At 37.8% G+C, this 25579-nt stretch overlaps 7 protein-coding genes and 2 pseudogenes across 8 annotated transcripts; 6 read left to right on the top strand and 3 right to left on the bottom strand.

Moving 5' to 3' along the window:
• The first annotated feature begins 123 nt into the window (after positions 1–123).
• On the top strand, positions 124–1789 carry LOC101313332 (auxin-induced protein 5NG4-like). Its single transcript, XM_004304550.1, has 7 exons — positions 124–250; positions 349–408; positions 489–602; positions 713–947; positions 1087–1245; positions 1366–1517; positions 1611–1789. The coding sequence occupies exons 1-7, from the start codon at positions 165–167 to the stop codon at positions 1765–1767; spliced, it is 963 nt and encodes a 320-aa protein (XP_004304598.1). The 5' UTR covers positions 124–164; the 3' UTR covers positions 1768–1789.
• An 872-nt stretch (positions 1790–2661) lies between these two features.
• On the top strand, positions 2662–5209 carry LOC101312750 (auxin-induced protein 5NG4-like). Its single transcript, XM_004304549.1, has 8 exons — positions 2662–2676; positions 3092–3442; positions 3558–3620; positions 3712–3825; positions 3971–4208; positions 4320–4481; positions 4554–4705; positions 4809–5209. Exons 2-8 carry the CDS (start codon positions 3255–3257, stop codon positions 4960–4962), a joined length of 1071 nt encoding a protein of 356 aa, XP_004304597.1. The 5' UTR covers positions 2662–2676; positions 3092–3254; the 3' UTR covers positions 4963–5209.
• LOC101313041 lies at positions 5128–6859 on the top strand (annotated as a pseudogene). The gene is made up of 5 exons (XR_185081.1): positions 5128–5582; positions 5679–5741; positions 5838–5955; positions 6305–6524; positions 6608–6859. The product of XR_185081.1 is annotated as an auxin-induced protein 5NG4-like (transcript).
• Positions 6860–8230: 1371 nt separating this feature from the next.
• Positions 8231–9328, bottom strand: LOC101291169 (bidirectional sugar transporter SWEET6b-like). The gene is made up of 5 exons (XM_004306287.1): positions 9258–9328; positions 8937–9153; positions 8669–8848; positions 8456–8578; positions 8231–8368 (listed from the first exon to the last, which is right to left on the bottom strand). The coding sequence occupies exons 1-5, from the start codon at positions 9326–9328 to the stop codon at positions 8231–8233; spliced, it is 729 nt and encodes a 242-aa protein (XP_004306335.1).
• A 1657-nt stretch (positions 9329–10985) lies between these two features.
• LOC101290888 lies at positions 10986–12302 on the bottom strand (annotated as a pseudogene).
• Positions 12303–13038: 736 nt separating this feature from the next.
• LOC101312465 (auxin-induced protein 5NG4-like) lies at positions 13039–15343 on the top strand. Its single transcript, XM_004304548.1, has 7 exons — positions 13039–13261; positions 13362–13427; positions 13515–13628; positions 13874–14069; positions 14494–14655; positions 14769–14920; positions 15026–15343. The coding sequence occupies exons 1-7, from the start codon at positions 13071–13073 to the stop codon at positions 15186–15188; spliced, it is 1044 nt and encodes a 347-aa protein (XP_004304596.1). The 5' UTR covers positions 13039–13070; the 3' UTR covers positions 15189–15343.
• A 200-nt stretch (positions 15344–15543) lies between these two features.
• On the top strand, positions 15544–17700 carry LOC101312176 (auxin-induced protein 5NG4-like). The gene is made up of 7 exons (XM_004304547.1): positions 15544–15776; positions 15885–15950; positions 16046–16159; positions 16337–16535; positions 16903–17064; positions 17151–17302; positions 17417–17700. Exons 1-7 carry the CDS (start codon positions 15586–15588, stop codon positions 17577–17579), a joined length of 1047 nt encoding a protein of 348 aa, XP_004304595.1. The 5' UTR covers positions 15544–15585; the 3' UTR covers positions 17580–17700.
• A 1674-nt stretch (positions 17701–19374) lies between these two features.
• LOC101311886 (auxin-induced protein 5NG4-like) lies at positions 19375–21976 on the top strand. Its single transcript, XM_004304546.1, has 7 exons — positions 19375–19639; positions 19723–19788; positions 20063–20176; positions 20557–20788; positions 20874–21032; positions 21133–21284; positions 21393–21976. The coding sequence occupies exons 1-7, from the start codon at positions 19449–19451 to the stop codon at positions 21547–21549; spliced, it is 1071 nt and encodes a 356-aa protein (XP_004304594.1). The 5' UTR covers positions 19375–19448; the 3' UTR covers positions 21550–21976.
• Positions 21977–22307: 331 nt separating this feature from the next.
• On the bottom strand, positions 22308–24899 carry LOC101315372 (protease Do-like 9-like). The gene is made up of 9 exons (XM_004306286.1): positions 24470–24899; positions 24112–24311; positions 23838–24018; positions 23510–23701; positions 23141–23373; positions 22965–23060; positions 22803–22853; positions 22585–22689; positions 22308–22500 (listed from the first exon to the last, which is right to left on the bottom strand). The coding sequence occupies exons 1-9, from the start codon at positions 24897–24899 to the stop codon at positions 22396–22398; spliced, it is 1593 nt and encodes a 530-aa protein (XP_004306334.1). The 3' UTR covers positions 22308–22395.
• Positions 24900–25579: the final 680 nt, after the last annotated feature.

Below are 25579 nucleotides of genomic sequence, written 5' to 3'. Positions count from 1 at the left end.
TTGTGAATGATCAAGGGGTGTTGTAGAAGTACATTGAGAGAAGAAAGAGGAGTTGAAAACGGATACATATGGCTCCTTGTACATGGGGTTCTGTACTGCCTTTTGTAGCCATGGTAATGGTGCAGTTCATAGATATAGGTGCAGCAACTATAAACAAAGCAGCCATGTCGAAAGGAATGAGCAGTTATGTCCTAGTTGTTTACTCTACTGCGCTTGCTACCGTCTTTCTCCTTCCTTGTTTCATCTTTCAGTAAGCTCTATATAAAGTCCTCATAGCATATAACCGAATTGGTTTGAGGGTTGGATTGATACTGCTATGTACTAAAAATGAAACAATTTCCTATGCAGAAAGAAGATTTCACTTGCTCTTTCACTGCTTGGTGGACAATTCCTTCTTGGCCTAATTGGGTACCCGTATATGGAATTTCTAGCTGTAGTATGATATAGAGAAATTTTCGGCTACTAACAGAGAAAGTTTGTGTCTGCAGGAGTTCAAACATGTTATTGGCATATAATGGCATCAACTTCAGCTCACCAACAGTTGCTTCAGCTATGGGAAACTGTATTCCAATTTTTACATTCATACTGGCAATCGTTTTCAGGTAGTTAAGAATGTAAATCCTATTTACTGTATCGATGTTAATTTGGACTTAAAGTATGTAACTATGCATCATTGTTTAGTTAAGCTTGTGATATGTTTCTAAATTACTAGGATGGAAAAGCTGGATTTGAGGAGGTCAAGCTGTCAAGCCAAAGTGTTGGGGACTATTGTTTCAGTGTCTGGAGCATTTGTAGTAATACTATACAAGGGATCAGTAATCTTTTCACCATCCAACTCTCCTCACCAGAACTTGATGATGATCTTGCAGCAGTCAAATAAGTGGGTCATTGGAGGTCTTATGCTTGCAATGGCAAGCATTTTGAAGTCATCATGGAATATTCTTCAGGTATTTGATGATCAACTAGTGCTCTTTTCTGTAAACTACTCGATCTTTACATATAATTATTGAAGATGGAAACTTCACTTGCATTATAACCAACTCCAAAACTAAGAAATCTGACCATGAGTTTATTTTTCTCTCTCAGACATCAATTGTTAAGAACTGTCCATCAATGATTACAGTACTCTTCTTCTACACCTTCTTTGTGACACTTCAATCTACAGTGATCTCTCTATTTTTGGAAAGCAATCCAAATGCGTGGGTACTAAGGCCTGACATTGAGATGATTTCCATTGTCTTCTCAGTAAGAAGATCTACATATATATAAACCTCATATGTTGCTATTTCAGTATGTTTGATATGCAAATATTTTGTATGGGATTATGGATGTATACTGAGTGCTGATATAGAATACAAATTTTAGGCTATATTTGGGAGTCTGTTCCATATTGGTATTGAAACTTGGTGCTTGCACCAAAAGGGCCCTGTCTTTGTAGCCATGTTCAGGCCCTTGGCAGTTCCCATTTCGGCAGTCATGGTAGTCATCTTCCTCGGCGAAGCACTTCATCTTGGCAGGTGTGTATACTTTCTTATATCCAGTTCTTGATTAGTGTTTCATTAACATACAATAGTGAGCTAAGATCTTAATGATTGTGGAAATTATGGCAGTGTGATTGGATCTGTCATGATTGCAATTGGGTTTTATGCTATGATGTGGGCACAAGTGAAAGAAAGTAGCTCCAGCGCTATAGAGAATGAAGTTCCAAACTTGGCAGCAACTCAAAAGACCCCTCTTTTGCAATGCAGCACCTCAGCAGATGGTTAATAACTTAGAACGTATATGATGCATCAAATGCCCTTCTTTTTTTTTCTTTGTTGGGCAAAGGGATACATAAAGTTTTCACTTCTCAGTTCTCACTTTGAAGGATTGCATTATTTTCCCTTCTATATCAAATACTTCTGCATTGAGGTAAAGATAAAAGCAATATGTGTAGTTATAAGCATTGCTATATTCCCCTAACGATGAGTTCGATACTTCGATTACTTCCGATGATGATACGTATATGAGTTCAATTCACTCCTCTGTTCCACAATAGCTGTTAAAGTTGTATGCTCAACATAGATGAAATGATTCAAAAATTTAGCATTCGCATTCGACAACACGGTTATAAATAAAGATTTGCTGAAGGAACCTCACTCTGCATTGGATCATTGATGAAAATATGTTTTGGCTTGAACTTGCAATTTGAACTTTTTTTTTTTTTTTGTAAAAGGTCAATTTGAGCTCTTTGCATCAAAATATTATTACAAATTTACAGCAGTTAAAATCCCACGAGAAACAAGACAGCCCAGATGATTTTCTTTATTTGGTCAACGACACTGTTTTGGTCGTTAACTCGTTACAGAATAATTTCTTTATTTGGTCACATACACCAAAACGACACTGGTTTAGGTTGTTACAGAAGAAGACATTTGACCTTTTCCAACACATGTCGAAGATAGAAAGCGACACTTTGAGCTCTTTAGCTGAGACCTTTCCAACTCATCCTACAATCCCGCAGTTCAATGCAAACCAGGATGAACCTGAAATACGTCAAAGCCAGCAACACACTGCTTTTCCTTGCAAATATTTAATATTATCACAAAAATACCTCAGATATGAGACTTGGGTCCTTCAAAGATTACCCCTTTTCCTTATACCCTTTGAGATTTTGATCAAGGAGAAGATTACTGGGTTAGTTTCAGTTTTCCCGTTAAGGATTTATTTCATTTTACAATTGTTTTTCTCTATACAAGTTCCAAGTAGATAGCAATAATGCAACATTGAAATGCATGAAGCATGCGGTTGTGTAGATTTCAAGGTCCATATTGATGGGGATTATACGTTATAATATGTCCATGTCCACTTTGATTCATGTCATCAACCGTAGTTTAATACATAGGTGGAGTAAGGACCTGTGAATGGACTCTACCTTTTATAATTTTCTGTCTGGATTGTGATGCTTTGATTCTTTCTTTTTGGTAATCTATTTATTGCTTCTGGTTTTGAGACTTTGATTATGGCCCAATTTGTTGTATGTTAAGCAATGCAATTGGAGGAAGGTAGCAATTTCTTAAGGAAATAAGTTGTTTATATCATTTATATGCAGATGGTTGACTGGCAGGTGTGCATCCAATGATCAAATCAGATTGATATAGCACACAGTCAATAGTTCAAGTTCTGTTCTCTTTCTCTTGATTTTGTTCTGTCTTTCTAATTTTCATAGAAGATAAAGAGTAGGGAGTGTTCTGTGAGTGTGGAGAGAGTAAGAGATGGCAGTCGAATCTCGTATATGGGGTGCAGTGCCTTTTGCTGCCATGGTGTTGGTCGAGATTGCAGAAATTGGAGTATCAACGATTAGTAAAGCAGCCATGTCAAAAGGGATGAGCCATTTTGTTTTCATTGTTTACTATAATGCACTCGGTACTCTCCTGCTCTTCCCCTATTTCATCTTCCAAAGGTGGGTTGTCTGTTCCTTCATTTGTTGATTGTAGTTGCTATTTGAGTTAGGGTTTGTGTTATCTCAATGTGACAGTGACCACTAAGTATGAAGGTTTGATTGTTCCCTTGTGCAGAAACAAGAGAGCTCCTTTGAGTTTCAAACTCATATATAGATTCTTCCTGCTTGGCTTAATAGGGTAACCAGAATACTTACTATTGCTTCACATTCAATTGCTCATTGAAACTATTTGATTATATAAATGATGGAGAACTGAATTGCCATTGCAGGAGTTCAGGGAAAATTTTGTTCTTTGCTGGTGTCAAATACAGCTCACCTACTCTTTCAGCAGCACTGGCAAATCTTACCCCCATCTTCACTTTCTTGCTTGCCGTAATTTTCAGGTACCAGGCTGCTCTACTGAGAATTACTGACACACTAGGAACATAAATACTACTGATTTATGTTTTCGTTACATTATTAAGTTCTTAGTAAACAGCTAGACTATTATGATGTTTTTGAATTGGCTGAAAAATACTTGAACTTCAGGATGGAAAAGCTCAATTTAAGGCAAACAAGTGGTCAGGCCAAATCTTTGGGCACCATTATATCGGTTGGTGGGGCATTGATAGTGACCTTCTACAAGGGCCCTGCTGTTTTGATGGCTTCCTTAAAACATGCTGGCTTCAAAAACCAGCATATACATTCACAGCACTCAGCGTGGGTCTTCGGAGGTCTTTTACTTGCAATTCAATGTGTTGTCTCTTCATCATGGAATATTGCTCAGGTAAACAGTCCCACTACTGACCTCATACTTTGGTGCCTTAGAATCACTCTTGTAAGTTGCACAATAAGTAGTGTACTGATTAGTGGTATCAAAACTGTTTTGACTAATCAGGCAGCTACTGTCAAGGATTATCCAGAAAAAATGACCATAGTCTTCTTCTACACCCTCTTTTTGACAATTCAATGCTCAGTTATTTCACTATTTGTGGAATGGAAGAATCCAAGTGCATGGAAATTGGAACCTGGAATTGAGATGGTTGCCATTGTCTATGCGGTGAGGAATAAAAAATCATCTGCCTTCATTTATCCTTTTAGGAACAACTATAATATGGTGTTTTCATTATAGGCTATCTTTGTGAGTGTGTTCCGCATTGGTGTTCATGTTTGGTGCTTGCATAAGAAGGGACCTGTTTATGTAGCCATGTTCAAGCCACTGGGAATTGCTATTGCAGTGGCAATGGTTGTTATTTTCCTTGGTGATACTCTTTATCTTGGAAGGTATATATTTCTCTCAGCAGTTCTAGCTTCTCTTATGTTCTTCAAGTAAATTACTGAAGAGTAAATGTGGTATTCCACTTATTATTGCTTTCTTTCTGTGCAGCGTGATTGGATCTGTTGTAATTTCTCTTGGATTTTACACGGTGATATGGGCACAAATAAAAGAAAAGAAGGCGGTGCCTGATAATGAAATTCAAAGATCAGAATCATCCATCCAAAGGGCTCCTCTTTTGCCAAGCAATGTAACCGAAGTATAAGAGACTTGTAAGTGAAAGTTGGAGCGCTACAGTACTAAAATTACAAGTATATTTGTCTCTGTATATACAGTTTATTGCCTGAACTGTTTTGGCATGATGAGTCAAGTCAGATTAAATTTTTACTGCTATATTGTTTGGGAGGTAATGTTTCTATGTCAATGTAAGTGATCGCCAGAAGGAAAGGAAGAGTATGGCCATTTCATTAAGATTTGAAATAACTATAAAACTATGCAAGTTGTCTGAAGGGCCCTGACTGCCAGAAGAAGAGGAAGAATATAACAATTTCATATGATACACCAACCATTTTATTAATTAAGATTTTAAATAACTATAAACTATGACCTCCAAAACTTAAACCAGAAAGCAAAGAAGCTATAAACAAAGACCATATTGTTCTTCATGAGTTTACATTATAATGTTGTGCTTGTATCTGACTGTGAGAATGAGAAAGAGGAGATGGGATGGATGTCTGGTCACAACAGTGTTCTGCCATTCACCACCATGATTATAGTGGAGTGCGTCAACTTGGGGTCAGGTGTCTTCTTTAAGGCAGCTGCCCCAAGAGGGTTGAGCTACTATGTTCTCATTGTTTACTCTCATGCAATTGCCATCTTTCGCAGGTATATATAAATCTTGATTCCTCCTACAGTATTACTCTCTTCCTTGTCACTGCATACACTAATATTACAATGCTTCTTTGCATGTTTGATGTACAGAACCGGGCTTCCACCATTCAAGCTCTCTCTCATATTTAACCTCTTCCTCCTCAGGATAATCGGGTATGGTAGCGTGATTGTTATCATAGAAACAATGTAAAATGGCTATTCTGATTTTCTTATTTCATTTAAATTGGTTATTTATGTTTGATGAAGCAGGTTTTTGGGTAGTTTATGTGGATATAAAGGTATAGAATACAGTTCACCGACTCTTGCATGCTTCAGCTATTGGGAACCTATCTCCAGCTTTTATCTTCATACTTGCCATAACCTTCAGGTTCATTTCCACTTATTTTCTTCAGCTTTGAATCTTTGATCACTACAAAATTTAATGTTTCCAGAGGTGAGTAGCATTCACAAATGATATCAACATCCAATAACATTTTCTCTTGATAATAGACGAGTTCTGGTAAATGAGGCATGCAATTTGCAAATGCTTTGAACTAAACATTCCTTTCAGCTGTCAATTGTTACTAGTGTTTACTACTCATTTTGGTCCATAAAACAAGGACACATACACGTTTTACAAAGTCAATTAATATTCAGCTTCTAGTGTTACACAAGATCATTTCATTTTTTGGATCATAACAAGGTTACATATCCTGCATTTGTCTTATGGTGGACAGTATGGAAAAACTGAATTGGAGAAGCAGAAGCACTCAAGCCAAAGTGATGGGTACTCTAGTAGCAATATCAGGTGCAATCGTAGTAGTGCTTTATAAAGGCCCAACAATTCTATCACCTACAACTCCATCCTTTCTCGGAATTTCAGAAACGGAGTGGGTAAGCAGTGGCCTATTACTTACTCTTGGATACCTTCTCTTCTCTGTGTGGGCTATCCTGCAGGTATTTTGAACAACCTCACCACATGTTGCAAGTCCTTTGAAAAAATTAGTGTTGGATTCTGATGTATGCATGTTTTGCTACAGACCCATATCATGAAGACATACCCAGATGAGCTAGTTCTCACCTTCCTATACAACTTGCGTGGGACAATTGTATCAACACCAACATGTATCATAGCGGAAAAAAACTTGATTGCCTGGAAGCTAACATCCGGTATACCATTGCTTGCCACACTATATACTCAGACTATCCATTCATGTGTTAGCTTGATATACAATGTTGGCTAGAACATCTGTCCTGTGTTTAGGGGTCTGGTGGTTGTCTAATGCTTTAGTTTCTAGGGGTCCTTTGTTTTATCTTTTGGCATCCTAGTTCATATATGGGGAATGCACATGAAGGGTCCTGTCTATGTTGCAAGCTTCAAACCATTATCAACTGTTATTGCTGCTGCTTCAAGTTTCATCTTCCTTGGTGATGCTCTCTCTCTCTCTCTCTCTCTCTCTCTCTCTCTCTGTTATTAAATTTTACTAAGTAGGTACGATGGCCTAATCTCCTTCAAGAAGAAACCAAAAAAAAAAAAAGTAAGACTAATCTTTGCTTCTCTGTTCTGTGTTTTAACTAAACAGTAAATCCTAAATTTGCAGTATTGTTGGAGCTATAGTGCTCTCTATAGGGTTTTATGCTGTAATATGGGGAAAGGCAAAAGAAGAAGTTTTGAGTGAAGACTGGTTAGACACCTTTGTTGGTAGGCTACAAATCGATTGAATATATGTAACACTGTGTAAGCTGAAATAGTAGCTGATTAAATTTCCAGCACATACGTACACCTCAAGAACTGAATATCAAAGATATGTTTTATACCCTTTGCTACTGAAATTTTCAGACTTTTTCCTCAATTGGGTGCAAAGCCATGTATGTAATTAACCAGAAGAAAAATGTGTGTATTCTTCTGCCTTTCTCAAGTTGCCAAGATATGCAATAGACTGAGTAAACAATCTTAAAGTGTTCCTTTGTACCAAAAGTTGAAGTTCCCTGAGGAAAGTTTTTGGCTTTTGAAGTCTGAATTTATGGTATTATACAAATAAGTAACTCATCACATCTTTCACCAAACAACATTACGTTGCACATTCAGCTCAAGTTTGTTCGAGTCTAGTGGGGAGCCTTTGGTTCATCCCTCAACGTTCTAGTTCATATATAGAAACCAAACGTGTATCACAGAAACATAAACGTTCTCTTTCTCTTCCACCAAATCGGATTACTGAATCAATGAACTCTAGCTAATCGAATCGATGATATTCTGATTGTCAACAACTCAACATTTACTAAGCTTACACTCACTGACCTCGCTTATTCATAGCCAGCTGATCGTGATTTTTTTTCATCGTATAAAGGTTTCTGGAATCTGTCACAAGCTTCTTTCTTTTTTTAAGATAGTGACAGAACTCAAGGAGTGCTAGAAACTTGTGTGATTAACTGAGTAATTATAAAGCAACATTCAATTGGAAGAAGAATGAAGTAAACATCGCTAAAAAGCATGAAATTCTCAATAACTATATGCAGCTCAATTACTTGACTGCATAAAACCAGTTCTATACATACTTGATCAAAACCAGAAACTTCAACTCAAAAAGATAAAAACTAAAAACTAAACAGTACTGTTTAATATGAGGGCCAAAAGTTTTGAAGCAGCTAGACGGATAAGATATCTAGACATTGCTAGAGAGTTGCACTTCATTAGTTGGCTTGCTAGGATCGTCTTCATCATTTGGTGTGTAGCATCCCGAAATAATCCCATAGACTATCAACTGCACTAGTCCAAAAAATGCACCAAGACCGTTGCTAATCTGCATTAGCAATTAGATACACGTTAGTTAATAAGTTCAATCACCACATCATCAAAATATATTGATCACTAAGAGAGAAATAGTTACCAATATGAAGTAGTCAACTTTCCCAAGAAGAGCATATGCAGTCCAGCAACAACCATTCATGAAGTTGGCCAATGAGATAGTGAATGGCATGTACTTCACACTCTTAGTTTTGATGACCTTTTTCTGTTAAAAGTTAAAACCAAGACAGTGAGTTAAATTGTGAGGTATACTACCCGATGGTAAAATAAATTTACAATAAAAACTTTGACATACCACAATGAACAGCGGAGAGCCATACATGATGACATTGAAGATATCACATATAATACCAACCACGACAGCCCGTAAAGGTCTATTCATCGCCATCTCATGCTCGGATATTGTCAACATAGTTACAACCACAACAGCCACAAAGAAAACAAATTCAGGTACTAACCAATTGAAAACCGTCCTCTGCAAGAGTAAAAGTCAAATATTAATTTTCAGAATAAATACATGAAAAGTTTGTCAAATTGTGTAAATACGAGTAATATATACGTACCCGTCCTTTTGGAGGAGCATAAAAAACGAATATGCCAAGATATATAAGCTCTATTAGTAGCCCAGCTCCGTTAATGGTGACTACCAGAATGCTGTTTGGATTAACAAACGGCAGTCCATAGTAACACCAACACAGACAGTTCAACACCGTCGCAAGGTAAATCTTTGGATCGAATGATTCCACATCTTTCTTTTTACATATCTTGATGAACGTAGGGCTGTCAAAAGAACAAGGTATATTTTACATCAAACATGCAAGTTAGATAATCACATAAGTTCATATTCTTCAAAAACAATTAAGAGAATATAGGGAGAGGCTTACATTGGGGAGAGGAACAGAAACGCAGATATGACGTTTCCTACGACACCAACCACAGTCCTTGGGGTCACCATCTTTGTAAGCAGAATGAAAATTCAAATGTGATCGAAGGATGAGAGATATGGAGAATGGAATGAATCAGATTTTGAAGAAGGGAATGCTCGTATTTATATTAGACTTGTATTATCAGTGTCCGAATGGAACTGTATCTGGGAGCTCTTATCTCTCTCTGAGTCTGATATGATTACCTTGTTCTAGTAATAATGAGATTCTCATGTCTTTGGTGTGTATGAGGTTTGTAGTTATATTTGGTCACGTACTTTATCCTGGAGGCATATTAATCGGACCTTGGTGGATAATCTAGTCTTATTGGATATGAACTAACAGCTATATTTGCATGGCACCTTACCAGAGTTAAGATCGGTTTCCTATATATTTAGCTAATCGTTTTCGAATTCTATATGAACTGAAATATGCACCTTCTTTAATGCAAAGACGGAGATATAATTACAATTCTATTTGCACCAGTAGTATGTTTCTTAGCTGAAAGAAACTTGAGTGCCATGGAGAGCAGGACCTGTTATTGCAATATTGCTTCCCATTATCAACTCAGTAAGGTATTACTGTATTAGTGACAATACTATCTGTTTATTCTATGTCTGATATATATTGTTGATTCGTTCCCCAATAGCTTAAGTTTTTTTTTTTCAGCCTAGTGATTTTATGAAGCTTTATTATTGTGTTGGGAGCATTTGATTCTAGCTCACATACGAGGCCTGCACTTGACGGGTCCTGTCTATATATATCAAGCTTCATGCCATTGTCGATTGCCATTGCTGCTGCTTATTCCGGTGTCCTTTTCCTTGGTGGTGATCTCCATCTTCTGCTGCACTTGAGGAAATGTTGTTGCTGTTGCGCTTGTGACTCATCATGTATAGCCGAAGCATGATTGCGCATAACCATGAATACAGGTACCTTTCCCTAAACCCTAAAATCACCTGAGAGAGATGAGAGAAGACGACGAGAGCCCATTCGTCGCTTTTTCATGTTACAGCCTCCAGCCCGTCTAGGCCCACGACGGCCCAGACCGCCTAGACGCGTCACTTCTCCGCTAGCTCGCTAAAAGCCCAATTCGCTTATTTTGTGTGTGTGTGTGTGAAATGGCGACCGAGAGCAGCAACGCAGTTTTGCAGGTGCCTAACGACGTATATTGGTTCACCGACTACGTATTAAAATACTTCCTGAAGAAAAAGTCTTCTTATAAGGAAGAACTCCTTAAGAAACTCCACACTTAAAGTACCATGTTCTTCTAACTGTGAAAAGTGGTTGGTTACATATGTTTGATGAAGCAGGTTTATGGCAAATTTATGTGCATATAAAGGTTTAGATTACAGTTCACCAACTTGGTTTAGTGACATGCATGTTTAGTCCTTGCAATTTTGGCAATCATGGTCTTGTAGTTTAATTAAGCTAAGCGACCAACTGCAGTTTGACATATGACTCATATCCATCACATGAAGGTAAGAATGTTCGATGACACACTACTGAGGTTCATCCCAGATCATGTCTATAAATTTGATCGATTTGAAGTTGAAGTTGACAAGTGTAACCTGTAACTAGACTTAAAGACCTCTGATGATAATCAAAAGTAGAACTCCATGAACCAAAGTAGAAAACCAGGTAAAATGTTGTAACCCTTATATGATCTCAATCTGGTTCCGGGCATATTGGTCATGACCTCTTTAGCTTCTGTTGTTGCACTTCATTAGTAGGCTTGCTTGCAGCGTCTTCATCATTTGGTGTGCAGCATAACGAAAAAATCCCATAGACTATCAGTTAAACTAGTCCAAAGAATGAACCAAGACCTTTGCTAATCTGCATCAGTAATTAGATACACACACGTTAGTTAATAAGTTCAATCACCACATCATCAAAATTGATCACTAAGAGAGAAATAATCACCAATATGAAGTAGTCAACTTTCCCAAGAAGAGCGTATGCAGTCCAGCAACAACTATTCATGAAGTTGGCCAATACGATAGTGAATGGCGGCATGTACTTCACACTCTTAGTTTTGATGACCTTTCTCTGTTAAAAGTTAAAACCAAGACAGTGAGTTAAATTGTGAGGTATACTACCCGAGATGGTAAAATAAATTTACAATAAAAACTTTGACATACCACAATGAACAGAGGAGAGCTATACATGATGACATTGTAGATATCACATATAATACCAACCACGACAGCCCGGTAAGGTCTATTCATCGCCATCTTATGCTCGGGTATTGCCAACATAGTTCCAAGCACAACAATCCCGAAGTAAACAAATTCAGGTACTAACCATTTGAAAACCCTCCTCTGCAAGAGTGAAAGTGAAAATGTGAAATATTAATTTTCAAAATAAATACATGCAACTAGATTGTCAATTGTGTAAGTGAGTAATATATACGTACGTACCCGTCGTTTTGGAGGAGCATAAAAAATGAATATGCCAAGATATATCAGCACTATTAGTAGCCCAGCTCCGTTAATGGTGACTACCAGAATGCTGTTTTGATTAACAAACGGCATTCCATAATCTTTACTACAATAAAGCCAGGAGGTTAGGAAATTCACCAAAATGTGAACTGCCTAATCTGCCCCTTAATAAACTCACTCTCATATGGAAACACCGGGCTATTACAGTAAAAACCAAAAGAAAAAAAAGAAGAAAAAAGAAATAAATCAAATAAAAATATTGGTTATATTTGGGAAGAAACTTGTAACACTAAAACAGACAGTTCAACACTGTTGCAAGGTAAATCTTTGGATCGAATGATTCAACATTTTCTTTTTACATATTTTTATGAACGTAGGGCTGCCAAAAAGAAAAAGGTATATTTTACATCAAACATGCAAGTTAGATAATCACATAAGTTCATATATGCTTTATATATTCTTCAAAAACAATTAAGAGAATATAGGGAGAGGCTTACATTGGGGAGAGGAATAGAAACGCAGATATGACGTTTCCTACCACACCAACCACAGTCCTTGGGGTCACCATCTTTGTAAGCAGAATGAAAATTCAAATGTGATCGAAGGATGAGCGATATGGAGAATCGAATGAATGAGATTTTGAAGAAGGGAATGCTCGTATTTATATTAAACTTGTATTATCAGTGTCCGAATGGATCTGGGAGATCTTATCTCTCTCTGAATCTGATATGATTAACTTGTTCTAGTAATAATGAGATTCTCATGTCTTTGGTCACGTACTTTATCCTGGAGGCCTGCACTTGAAGGGTCCTTTCTATATATCAAGCTTCAAGCCATTGTCAATTCACTCAATTGCCATTGCTGCTAGCTGCTTATTCCGGTGTCCTTTTCCATGGTGATGATCTCCATCTTCTGCTGCACTTGAGAATATTTTGTTTCTGTTGCGCTTGTGAGTGCCCTTGTGTTGAATTGGAGTGAATCGATACGAAGCTTTATTGAGCGTAAGCCCTAAACCCTAAAATCACCTGGTGTCCGAGGAGATGAGATGAAGACGACGAGAAACTATTCGTCGTTTTATATGTTTTTAAATGGTCCAGCCTCCAACCCGTCTAGGCCCATTACGGCCCAGACCTCCTAGACGCGTCACTTCTCCGCCTAGCTCGTTAAAAGCCCAATTCGCTTTTTTTCTTCTTTTTTTTTTTGTTTGTGTGTGGCGACCGACGTATATTGGTTCACCAACTAGTCAACTACGTATTAAAATACTTCCTAATAAGGAAGAACTCCTTAAGAAACTCCATCAAAACAAAACATCATTGAGAGAGAGAGAGAGAGAGAGATGGCAGGAAGGTCTTGTTACAGAGATGTGTTGCCCTTTACAGCCATGGTTACAGTGGAGAGCACCAACGTTGGTTTAAACATCTTATTCAAGTCAGCAACATCAAAAGGGTTGAGTTACTATGTCTTCATAGTCTACTCTTATGCATTTGCCACTCTTCTTCTCCTCCCTCTTCCTTTCATTTTTTCCAGGTACTAATCTATATATATCTCTGTCTTAATTTTACACTGCAGCCTGACATATATGGCATGCGATTCTAAATTCTTCTTTACATATATATCTGTTGTGCAGCAGAACAAGGCTTCCTCCATTGAACTTCTCTCTCCTCTGTAAAACTTTCCTCCTTGGACTGATCGGGTACAAAATTATTACTTGAACATGAAGCCAAGTATCCTGTTATTCTTACTGTTAAAAGTGACTGCATATTTATGTTTGATGAAGCAGGTTTGTGGCAAATTTATGTGCATATAAAGGTATAGATTACAGTTCACCGACTCTTGCTTCCGCCATGAGCAACCTTGCTCCGGCTTTTACATTCATGCTTGCTGTCATCTTCAGGTTAATATCACTTATTTTTCTCCTAATTGTTGTGAACCTAGACCATAGAATCAAAATATTTCCTATCTGGTTTAGTGAATGCCGCCAACTAATAGACCAGAGCTGTTAAGTTAGCTTACTTTTTAATTCTCTGATTGATTAAGACAGATATTTCTATGCATAGAATCAAAATATTTCGTTTCTCCTTTTGTAAAACAACTATTAATGTAATTGGGGTATGAATTTGTGGATGCCTCAAACATTAGGATGGAAAAGCTGAGTTTGAGAAGCACCAACACTCAAGCAAAACTCTTTGGTACTTTAGTGTCAATGTCAGGTGCTCTTGTAGTGATTCTCTATAAGGGTCCAACAGTTCTATCCGGTACAGAAAGAGATTGGCTAAAAGGTGGTGTATTGCTCACTGTCGGGTACCTTCTGTTCTCTTCCTGGTCTATACTTCAGGTAATTTCACAAAGTTAAGTAATACACCATGTTTTGGCATAATGACATTTTTAGTCATTGCAATTTCGGTAATCAAGGTCTCGTAGTTTAGATAAACGTGCAACCAACTTGAAGTTCTTATATCCATCGCATGAGGGGACGAAAAGAAAAAAAATGAATTTTGAGTCACACTTGGTGATTTTGAGGTAAGAATGTAAGATCAGAACCTAACCTAAGGTGATCAAAGGTATTGTATCATTTCAACTGACTGAAGTTGGTTGCAAATGTAACTAATACATTTACTTATTAATGGTCATTAAGATCAGCAGCACACTAACCAAAGTAGAAAACCAGGTGACAATAATCTTGCTGTCCTAAAGAAAAAAAAAATTCAATCTGGTTTCTGGCCTATTAGTCAAATTATATATGTAGCATGTTATTACAGACACATATCATGAAGACATACCCGGTTGAGCTAGTTCTGGCATTGTTGTACAATTTGTTTGGAACCATTATATCAGCACCAGTTTGTTTTTTAGTAGCTGAAACAAACTTAAGTGCCTGGAGACTACGGCCTGTCATAGCGCTGATTGCAGTTATATACTCGGTAAGAAATTATCTGACTGAGACTATCATGCATAATAACAGTACTAACAGCCAACACAAAGGTAATATATGTCGAATTAACTGTAGAATGTTTTTGTGTTTCCATAAGTTTAGGGGTTCTTTAGTACAGCGTTCAGCACCATTGTTGTGACATGGAGCCTAAACTTGAAGGGTCCTGTGTATGTATCGATTTTCAAGCCATTGTCGATTGGCATTGCTGCTGCATCCAGTGTCATATTCCTCAGCGATGATCTCTTTCTCGGCAGGTCTTGCTCACTCTCTCCTTTGTGTTATTACTTTTTTCTTCAAGAGTTTAATCAACTTTATGACAGGAAAGAAGCTGCAACTAATGTTGACACCTAAATTTGCAGTGTTGTTGGTGCTGTAATGATATCCATAGGGTTTTATGGTGTAATATGGGGACAAGCAAAGGAAGAAGAAATGAGAGATCAAGACTATGACTTTGATAACTTGAGAGGGTTACATAGTGGTAATGCACCATTTTTGGAAACCTACAAAGTTGAAAGTATGTAACATCATCTACATAGATGAATACTGGCTGCTTGAAGACTGATCAGGAAGGCAAAAATGTCCATCATTTAAATTATGTAATGAACTGAAATTCCCCTTCTCTGTCTCTAGCAAGTTGCTAAGATATTTGGCTCATTAAGCTCCAAATTTTCCTTGACAAAAGTCCAAGCCACAGAGAGCCGTAGAGGTAAGCCTCAAAGAAATAGTTGGCTTAGGTAGGAACCTTAAGAAAGCAAGATATGTTGGTCCACCAACCATCTATTAAAATGCTAAGAAAAGTCTCCTGATAATTAAGGAACAGCTCTATACGAAATTTACCAAAGAAGAATACTTCATCGAGAAATCATTGAGAGAGAGAGGGGGGAGTGAGAACTGAGAAAGAGAGAGAAAGAGAAAGAGAATGGCAGGGAGGTCTTGTTACAGAGATGTGTTGCCCTTTGTAGCCATGGTTACAGTGGAGAGCACCAACGTTGGCTTAAACATCTTGTTCAAGTCAGCAACCTCAAGAGGGATGAGTAACTATGTCTTCATTGTCTACTCTTATGCCTTTGCCACTGTTCTTCTTCTCCCTCTTCCTTTCGTATTTCCCAGGTACTAATCCATGTAATTTACTCTCTTAAGTTTTCACTGCAGGCCTGCAGCGTGACATATACACCCCAATCTATAATTCTAAACTCTTTTTACATATCTGATATCCAGCAGAACAAGGCTTCCTCCATTTGAGCTCTCTCTTATAGTGAAAGCTTTCATCCTTGGATTCATTGGGTATCAAAATTATTACTTGAACACGAAGCCGAGTACCCTGGTCTTCTAACTGTGAAAAGTGACTGATTACATATGTTTCATGTTTGATGAAGCAGGTTTATGGCAAATATATGTGCATATAAAGGTATAGATTACAGTTCACCAACTCTTGCTTCAGCTATCAGCAACCTCACGCCGGCTTTTACTTTCATACTTGCCATCATCTTCAGGTTAATATCACTTGATAATATCCTAAGTTTTGTGGACCTGGAGCACAGAATCAACCTGCACCAGAGAGCTGCTAAATTACCTAGTATTGTATTCTTTCATTGATTAAGACAGAGATATTTTGGGCATTGATTCTTGTTTTTCTTTGGGTGTGCATTTTCTTGTGGATGCCCCAATAGAATGGAAATGCTGAGTATGAGAAGCACTAGCACACAAGCCAAAGTCATTGGTACTTTAGTGTCAATATCAGGTGCTCTGGTGGTGGTTCTCTATAGGGGCCCAATAGTTCTATCCACTGCATCAGAAAAGGATTGGGTAAAAGGTGGCCTATTACTTACTGTTGGGTACCTTCTGTTCTCTACCTGGTCTATACTTCAGGTAATTTCCACAAGCTTAGTAATACATTAACTTTTGGTTTAGTGACATGTTTAGTCCTTGAAATTTTGGCAATCAAGGTCTTGTAGTTTAGTTGAGCACTTGAGCTAAGCAACCAACTTCAGTGTCATATGACTCATCCATCACATGAAGGTAAGAATGTTCGATGAGACACTACTGAGGTTCATGTCTATCAATATGATCAATTTGAAGTTGAGAGCAAGTGTAACTAGACTTCAAGACCTCTGATTATAAAAGTAGAACTACATGAACCAAAGTAGAAAACCAGGTAAAATGTTGTAAGCCTTATATGATCTCAATCTGGTTCCGGGCATATTGGTCATGAACTCTGTAACATGGGTTGTTGCAGACACATATTATGAAGACATACCCGGCTGAGCTAGTTTTGGCACTGTTATACAACTTGTTTGGAACAATTGTATCAGCACCATTTTGTGTACTAATAGCTGAAACAAACTTAAGTGCCTGGAGACTAAGGCCTGGGGTAGCGTTGGCTGCCATTATATACTCGGTAAGAAGCTAATCCGATTGAGGCCTATTATACACATTACCGATACTACTAGCTAACAGTAATGTGGAATTAATTGTGGATTCTAGGGGATCTTTAGTTCAGCCTTGAGCACCGTTGTTAAGACATGGAGCCTAAACTTGAAAGGTCCTGTGTATGTATCAATCTTCAAGCCCTTGTCAATTGTCATTGCTGCTGCATCCAGTGTAATATTCCTCGGCGATGATCTCTTTCTCGGCAGGTCTTGCTTGCTCCCTCCCTAGTGTTATTAACTTATTACTTCTTTTTCCATGAGTCTAATCAACTTTATAAGATGAAAAGAAGCTGCAACTAATGTTGATACTAAAATGTGCAGTATTATTGGAGCTGTAATGATATCCATAGGATTTTATGGGGTGATATGGGGAAAGACAAAGGAAGAAGAAAAGATGGATCAAGAATATGGCTTTGATAGCTTGAGAGAGTCACATAGTTGTGAGGCACCATTATTGGAAACCTACAAAGCTGAAAGTATGTGACTTTTGTTGTAAATATTTATTAGTTAGTGGACATTCTTGTAATTAGCTTATTAGAGATATTTTTGTAATTTACATACTGATTTCATCACTATATAAGAGATAGTTTTATACTCAATAAGATACAACACATTCTCTTATTCTCTTGGTTGTTTCTCTCTTTTCTCAATCTTTTCACTTTCGTTTTACAACAACTTTTAAGTGTACAAATGAATATTAGCTTACTAGATTTGATTCAGTAGCATGATGTAAGTTTATTTTCATGAACAAATCACATCCAAAACATAAACTTAAGGCCAAAATCTTCCTTACCAGAAAGCAGCAAGTCCAAACCGATCTACAGATACAACTTGTATATCAACACTTGCAGGCGCAGAGCCAGGTAAGAGCTTGGTTGGGTTCATTGTTAAAATAAAATTGTTAACGTGTGCATTTGCAGGCATGGTTTTGTATAATTGCTGATATCAGTCCAACCTAGGTTCGATTCTCAGTCTATGCAATCTTAGTTTTCCCTTTTTTTTTCTACTTCTTTACCTTGTGCATTCTTTTTTTCCCCTCTTTTTTCACTTCTTTACTTTATGGATTTCTTCTAAAATGCATTTTTTCTTAATTGGTTTCATGGCAGAACAAAGTGTAGTTACGTGCTCAGACTGAAGGGCTTGAATACCATTGCCATCATATCTGCTGGTAATAGGGATAAAGAAATCTGCCCAACATATTGGAGCATTACTGATATCTAGCAAAATCAAAGCCCACCTATAGACTTTGCAGTTGGGGAATTTCAAACGAAAAGAAAATGTGTTTTTGGGCGGACTTGAATTTGGCTAGAACTGTGTCAATTGCTTCTATAACACACATTTTATGAGGAAAATCTGCAGATTTTTCTTTTGAGATTTTGTTATGTGAGTTCCAAAGGAAGTGTTGTGACCTTGTGAGACCTAATTTCTTGAATATTTAGCACTAAAATTTATTTATTTTTTGGTCAGAAATTTAGAACCATTAAAATTCGTATATATGTAAAGTTTGAGATGCACCTCTGTCGAGGAACAAGTTGCAGGTAGAATTTTTTACCAAGACATTTTATTTTACGACAAAAACTTGCCGGTAGGTTCTCATAAATACATAATAAATATCCGACTAACATTTCGTCGGTATAGCCTCTTATAAGTAAAATAAATAACAAAATCAACATTTAATGACGGATAAAAACCATCAGAAAAACCTCTTATAAAAACTGAAAAACTAATATAAACACTGAAAAAATTGTCCTCAGATTTTCATTATCTATGTAATTGAGATAGATCATAGCACTCCCTAAAATCAGTTGATCATGTACTATTGGTTCTTGAACGGAGTACATAATCATAAATCCAATTAACAAATGGCACACCATGCATTATTTGAAGCAACCATGTTATATTATAATGCAACTTAGCCCCATATAATGGAGATTGACATCTTAACTTATTCTATCATAGATCCTTTTCACACTTACTCTTACAATATGATATTATGACGTAGGAGTTAGGACTCCGATAATAACACATAATCAGGAAAGTCTAATACAACATAAACACCCAATTAATGAGCAAATATACAGAGACTTTTTTTTGCATTTATAAACTTTTAGCAGAAAAAGAAAGTAACAAAACCCAATAGTCCAATCATCTTACCACATTAACTTCCCGTCGTTGTCAAGCTATCCCCTCACCACCTAGCTAAGCTACAGTTGCTTAAAGCCATTATAATGCTTCCTTGTGATCTCAGAAACCCCATTTAAACTTTACCATTGTTCCTCTGTTTGTGACTGACCAGTGTTGTCTTTGAGTGTGTTTGAGATAGAGAGAGAAGGAGAGGAAGATAGAGAGAGACATGGCAGGAAGGTCTTGTTACAGAGATGTGCTGCCATTCACAGCCATGGTGACTATGGAGAGCACCAACGTGGGTTTGAACACACTGTTCAAAGCTGCAACCAACAGAGGAATGAGCTACCATGTCTTTGTTGTCTACTCTTACTCCATAGCTGCTCTTGCTCTTCTTCCAGCTCCCTTCATCTCCCACAGGTCTGTATCTTTGTCTTTCATATCTAACAGCTCCAATTTAACTTCAGCTTTGTTGACATGCATATCTCTGTTTTGCTTTGTAGATCAAGGAGGCTTCCTCCTCTTAACTTTTCCATCATGAGCAAAATTCTTCTTCTTGGGCTAATTGGGTACAAGATCCTCATTTAAACCAACTCTTATATATGTCAAATTTGATGGATTGAATATTGTTGAGATATAAATCCCGTCAGGAAAATTGCACCTTGTCTGTGATTTGTAAGGATTTGGGTCACTCCAACCATTATCGATTGGTTTTGGATGTGAATCTCATACTACTTTATCATGATATCAGAACGGGTTACCTACGTCCACCTCAGACTACTTTATCAACTATGTTTTGTGTTTTTAGTTTTTGATTAAATTAGTGTTCTTGATGATGATTAGGAGTTCATCTCAGATAATGGGGTATACAGGAATCAGCTACAGCTCTCCCACGCTTGCTTCTGCTATCAGCAACCTTGTGCCAGCTTTCACTTTCATTCTTGCCATCATTTTCAGGTCATTTCCATCTTTTCAGCCCTGTCTCTCTTTTTTTGTACCATTATGCCCTGCAATTGATAAAAATCCAATGGCCTAATTATCACAGTTTGCTTTCTGAGAAAAGTGAGGGACCATAGACAGTTGATTCTGAATTATAATGAAAAAGAATCCATACTGTTGGTTCTTGTACCATCCCTACTTTGTTTTTATGCTGAAAACTGAAGAGTAGGCAGGACTCAACTTGAGAAATAATTAGTGCACTTCTAAGTTCTAGGCAATTTTTTTTGTTATCAACTCGTGTTAACGTGTCGTGTGCAATTTCGCCCGAATATAATTCATTTGTCTAGGGGAATCAATTTATTTTTATGACTAATTTCCATTGTTTTCCCTTCTTTCAGGCTGGAAGAAGTAGCTTTAAAAAGTAGAAGCAGCCAAGCTAAAATCATCGGTACTATAGTTTCACTTGCAGGTGCATTTGTGGTAACTCTCTATAAGGGTCCCCAAATTTCCTTCACTGGTCAAACACAATCTCTTTTGCTAAACTCACCAGCTTCAAACCCAGACTGGGTCATTGGAGGCCTTCTGATAACAGCCGAGTATATATTGGTGACACTATGGTACATTGTTCAGGTAACTTGTACTCAAAACCTACTTGGTATTGTTCATCTATTGTCGATAATGTGAGCTTTAATTCCAATTAGTAATGTTTCTACAGGCACGAATTATGAAAGAGTACCCAAATGAGTTAACTGTGATCTTCTTCTACAATGTAATAGTCAGCATTGTAGCTGCCATTGTTGGTTTGATTACAGAAAGGGATCCAAATGCTTGGAGGTTGAGACCTGATATGTCATTGGTCTCCATCCTGTGCTCAGTAAGTAGCTAACAGAGCGCTGGAGATATTTATATTATACATAGACTACACCTATATATATTTGCTCACTGTCTTAAGATGACATTTCTCTTATGTTTAGGGATTACTAAACTCATTGTTGAACAATTCTGTTCACACGTGGACCTTGCGTGTGAAGGGACCTGTGTATGTGACAATGTTCAAGCCATTGTCGATTGCCATTGCTGTTGTCATGGGCGTAACGTTCCTTGGTGATACACTTTATCTGGGAAGGTTTGCTATTGAAACTAACCACTCCTCTAAGATTTCAGTTTATAATCTTCACATTCTTCAGATTAAAGATTTGATGTGCTCATTGTGTCTCCATTCTGCATTTTGCAGCCTACTTGGAGCAGCAATTATATCTGTAGGATTCTATACAGTACTATGGGGAAAAGCTAAAGAAGAGAGTGGTGACGACTCCGGAGCTGATAGCCTGGAATCACCATCTAGCAACAAGGCTCCTTTATTGCAAACCTATAAAACCGAGAATGTCTAGACCAAAAGTTTGTAGCAGTATGTATATACAAGGTGATCAACACCTATTTGCTCACTGGAAATGTTGAATATACAATGGTGCTTATGAGAGATCAAGATGCATGCCTCGCAAGAATCAAGCGATACAAGGTACAAGAAGTTCTCAGCTGCAGAAGTTAAAGCCTCATTCATCCGCCCACTTTTAACTTGTCGGTTTTGAAACGGTTCCCTTTGTTAAGGGTGTCTTATACAAGACTAAAGACCGGTATGCATCTTTGAAAGTGCCTATATGCCCTTCACTATGTACATAAGATGTCCGGAGTAGTTCACTATGTACATAAGATGTCCGGAGTAGATTGAAATCCAATATTTTCTGAGAAAAACAGCTGTTTCCTTTGATATGATCATGATGAACACTAAAAATTGTATAATTTTCAATGGGATTTTGCAAACTATTGAACCACTGTTTTGAGGAATATTGTTATTGATGAACCTTGAACTTGTTAGAAACTGTAACCTTGATAGGTATCTATTTAGTATTGCCCTGACCTGCAGATCTCAGGAAGTTCGAATTAGATAACTTCAATATATGAGCATTTCTCTTATTTGCTTCATGCAGACCAAGTCTGGAAAATGATGGGGAGATTCTGCTGATCTCCCAGTTGAAACTTGAGTTTTTAGTAGATTAAATTTTTTCAGTTGTATAAACTTTTCTAATGTAAACTGTTACAAGAAGGATAGTATACTCTCCAACATATGCTCTTTTACAAGATGTACTTGATTAGCAGAAGTGATCATTTGTTCTTCCTCTAATATCTTAGACTTAAGATCATCAGACAAAGACTTTACTTCCCGCAACATATTGTCTTTACTCTTTAGTCTTAAGGTCATCAGACATGGACGAAGATATGCAGTGCGTCGTGAGGATATCTAGTGTTGCTGCCCTGGCAGTTTTCGTCTGTAGAACAACCATCTGCACAGGAAGGAAGTATACAATTTAACACCAAAGTAAAAAGCAGATCATGTATGCTTGTATTGCTTTGTGAGAGAGACATACCTGATTATATTCTAGGCTAAACTTCAGGTACTCGTCATTACAATTCTCGACCATGTTGGCTAAGCTCTTCAGGTTCTTTACAGGCTTACCATTGAAGTCAAGAACCTAACAGATGCGAGATCAATCTTGTCAAGTTCATTCTATGTAAATTCAGCCATTTCATCTCAATGGGAATCAGAGAGGAAATGAAGCTTATCTGCAAGTTTTTAAGGAAGTACCTGATTGTTCACGATGTCTTCGTAACCAATATTAATGTCAGCAACAAGTACCTATAGCAATATCGAGTGAGCTTGAGCCATGAAAGCAGAGTAAATAGTACTTGTAATATGATGGAAAAGCATAATAGACAGAATGGGAGGGAGAGAGGGGAAGAGAGAAACCTGAGAAACAACAACAAGCTGTTCATCAACAGATTCTGCCATTGCATGTAAATGTTTGTCCAACAATTTGATCGGAACATCAAATAGATTTCCAAACTGTAAACCAAAAATACATAGGTCAACATAGAGAAAGAGACAGAGGAGGGAGGCACAGAAGCATGAATTCAGACACTCACCTCAGAACGCAGATATGGAACAGATACAGCTGTGAATACAAATCCAGCAATGATATAATAGGAAGGAGGTTTTCCCTCTATGTGTGAAGGGATCAGTTCCTTGTGTTTTGCTAGTTTTATGTTGAATTCAAGTGTCTGGGAGTTGCGTAGAACTTTGACTAGAGCATTATCGCCAATGTACTTTTGGGAGACAAGGTAACTGAAACCTATGCGCTCTCCATGCCTGAATGAAACTAGAAAATCGATACCAATAATACTGTTAACATTGAAACTCAGAAAGCTTATGACACTTCAGATGATAAATGTAAAGCATCTTCCAGAAAACACAGGAGTGCAAAGGTGACTTGAAAAGGGAACATAAAAGTTTACCTGTGCCATCATTAGCAATGTTAACCCCATCAAAGCTAAGAATAACATCAGATGGTTTCAGAAGAAGAGATTCCGGCGATGTAGGCTCCATTCTTCTGATTCGAACACCCTTTTGATCAGGTGTCATCCCCATTGACATGCGCAGATCAGGATTTTCCATCTTTTGCCACTCAATTCCAATAATTGGGAACCCTGCAATACAACAAATGACAATAAGAAACAAAGCAAAAATGAGATGAGTCTTTCACTACTGCATATACAAATAAAATTTACTGTTAGGACAAGAAGAAGTAAGCAGTAAACATTAAGCTAGTAACAGTTAACAAACCTGTATACGCCCCATTCTTCTCATAATCCAAAATGAAGTGCATAATAACTGGTATTGGTATGACATAGCCTATATTTTCCACATCTTCATGTTTGAGAGACTGAAATGCAATCCCCACACATTTCCCCTTATCATTAAACGCCGGCCCACCAGAGTTTCCAGAGTTTATTGCAGCATCTATCTACAAAGTATCAAACATGAAGAACCCCAAAACACTTCAGTACTCAAATCTCAGTTACTTCCTAGGCAGTAATAGACAGTAGATAACTGTTACCTGCATTCCGAGAAGCTCAGTGGAACCATGAACATAAGAAAGTATCTGCATGCGTGACACAACACCACTCGTGACAGAAATTGTGTCACCTCCAATAGGATATCCCACAACAGTCACAGCATCTTGCAGCGCAGGCAAAGTCCCAAACTCCACAGGTGAAATCCCTTCCCAGAACTCATCATCACTCACCGTAAGCATTGCTTAACCATCAACAACAACAACAACAAACATTACATACAAGCAAACTTCAACATTGGTACAACTACACATTAGTCACAAAATTGATCTACTATTACATTGCGTTAGTCGAAAATCAAGTAAAACCAAAACAAGCTAGAGAAGGCAAATGTATGCATACCAATGTCACACTCGGTTCCAATGGCCAACACAGTAGCCAAGTACTTGGTGTCAGAGCCACGCTTCTTGACCTTGACCTGTGTATGATGATCCACAGAATGCGCATTGGTCAACACCCTCCTACCCTTAATCACAAAACCACTACTACTCGTACTATACTGCTTCTTCCTCTGCCACGGCAACGAGAAGTTCGGCTCCGTGTGTACACAAAACACCTTCACCACCGCGTCCATAGCCGGCACCACTCTCCCACCACCACCACCATCCCACCTCTGCACCATCGGCTCCGACGACACGACACCCAACTCAACGTTATGGTCTACAACTACTAGTGATTGCTGCGGCAAAGAAGAAGAAGCTACCTTGGAAATGGGGATGTTGTCGTTTAAGGCGGTGGTTGTGCTTGTGGGATTGATGAACTGGAGATACATTGTTGTTTAGTCTATGTTGTTTAGACGTTACGTTTTTCCGTTTTTATAAAAATGGGCGTCAACCATGTTTGGTGGGGAAGTCTGAGTCGTCATAGAAAATGGTTTATTGCAGTGTTTCTTTCTCTTTCTTTTTTACCTTTTCTACAGGTCGACCGGAGACTCGGAGGTTTCAGATTCAGAGTCAACCTACGTTTCTTTCTGTGTTTTTCTGGATCAAATACGCGGTGGTGATGTGTGAGAGTTTACTATACCTTGCGAGATACGACCAGTCACACAGGTAATTCGTTGGCGCCAATTATTAGCTGCATGTTCACGTCAACATCACCATGGATTTCAAGCTGGGAGGTTCTACTTATGCGTTTGCTTGCTTAAGAATTTGGTATCAGCTTCCTGAGAAAATGCGAGGAATCAGACCTATTCCAGGTTGGACCTAGTTTACAACAGCCAAATTGACCATACTCTTACTCTTTTCAAGCATAACATACCCGTCGAAATTCTCGTATCCAAACTCAATCAGAGTATTCTGAAAGGAAATAACTAAGAAATTTTGGAAAATGATGTCGATGCAACAGTCAATGTTGCATAGTTATCCAATATCAAAGTGTATGACTGTATGAGGCAAGACTTAAGAGGCTCAACCATTCTGCTATGATGAATAAATGTGCCGATAGATCATATTA

The sequence above is a fragment of the Fragaria vesca genome, linkage group LG6 (assembly GCF_000184155.1).
Source record: "Fragaria vesca subsp. vesca linkage group LG6, FraVesHawaii_1.0, whole genome shotgun sequence".
In the NCBI taxonomy this organism is placed as follows: domain Eukaryota; kingdom Viridiplantae; phylum Streptophyta; class Magnoliopsida; order Rosales; family Rosaceae; genus Fragaria; species Fragaria vesca.
The sequence above is the reverse complement of the archived record's forward strand: the minus strand, read 5'-3'. Positions and strand labels throughout refer to the sequence as shown.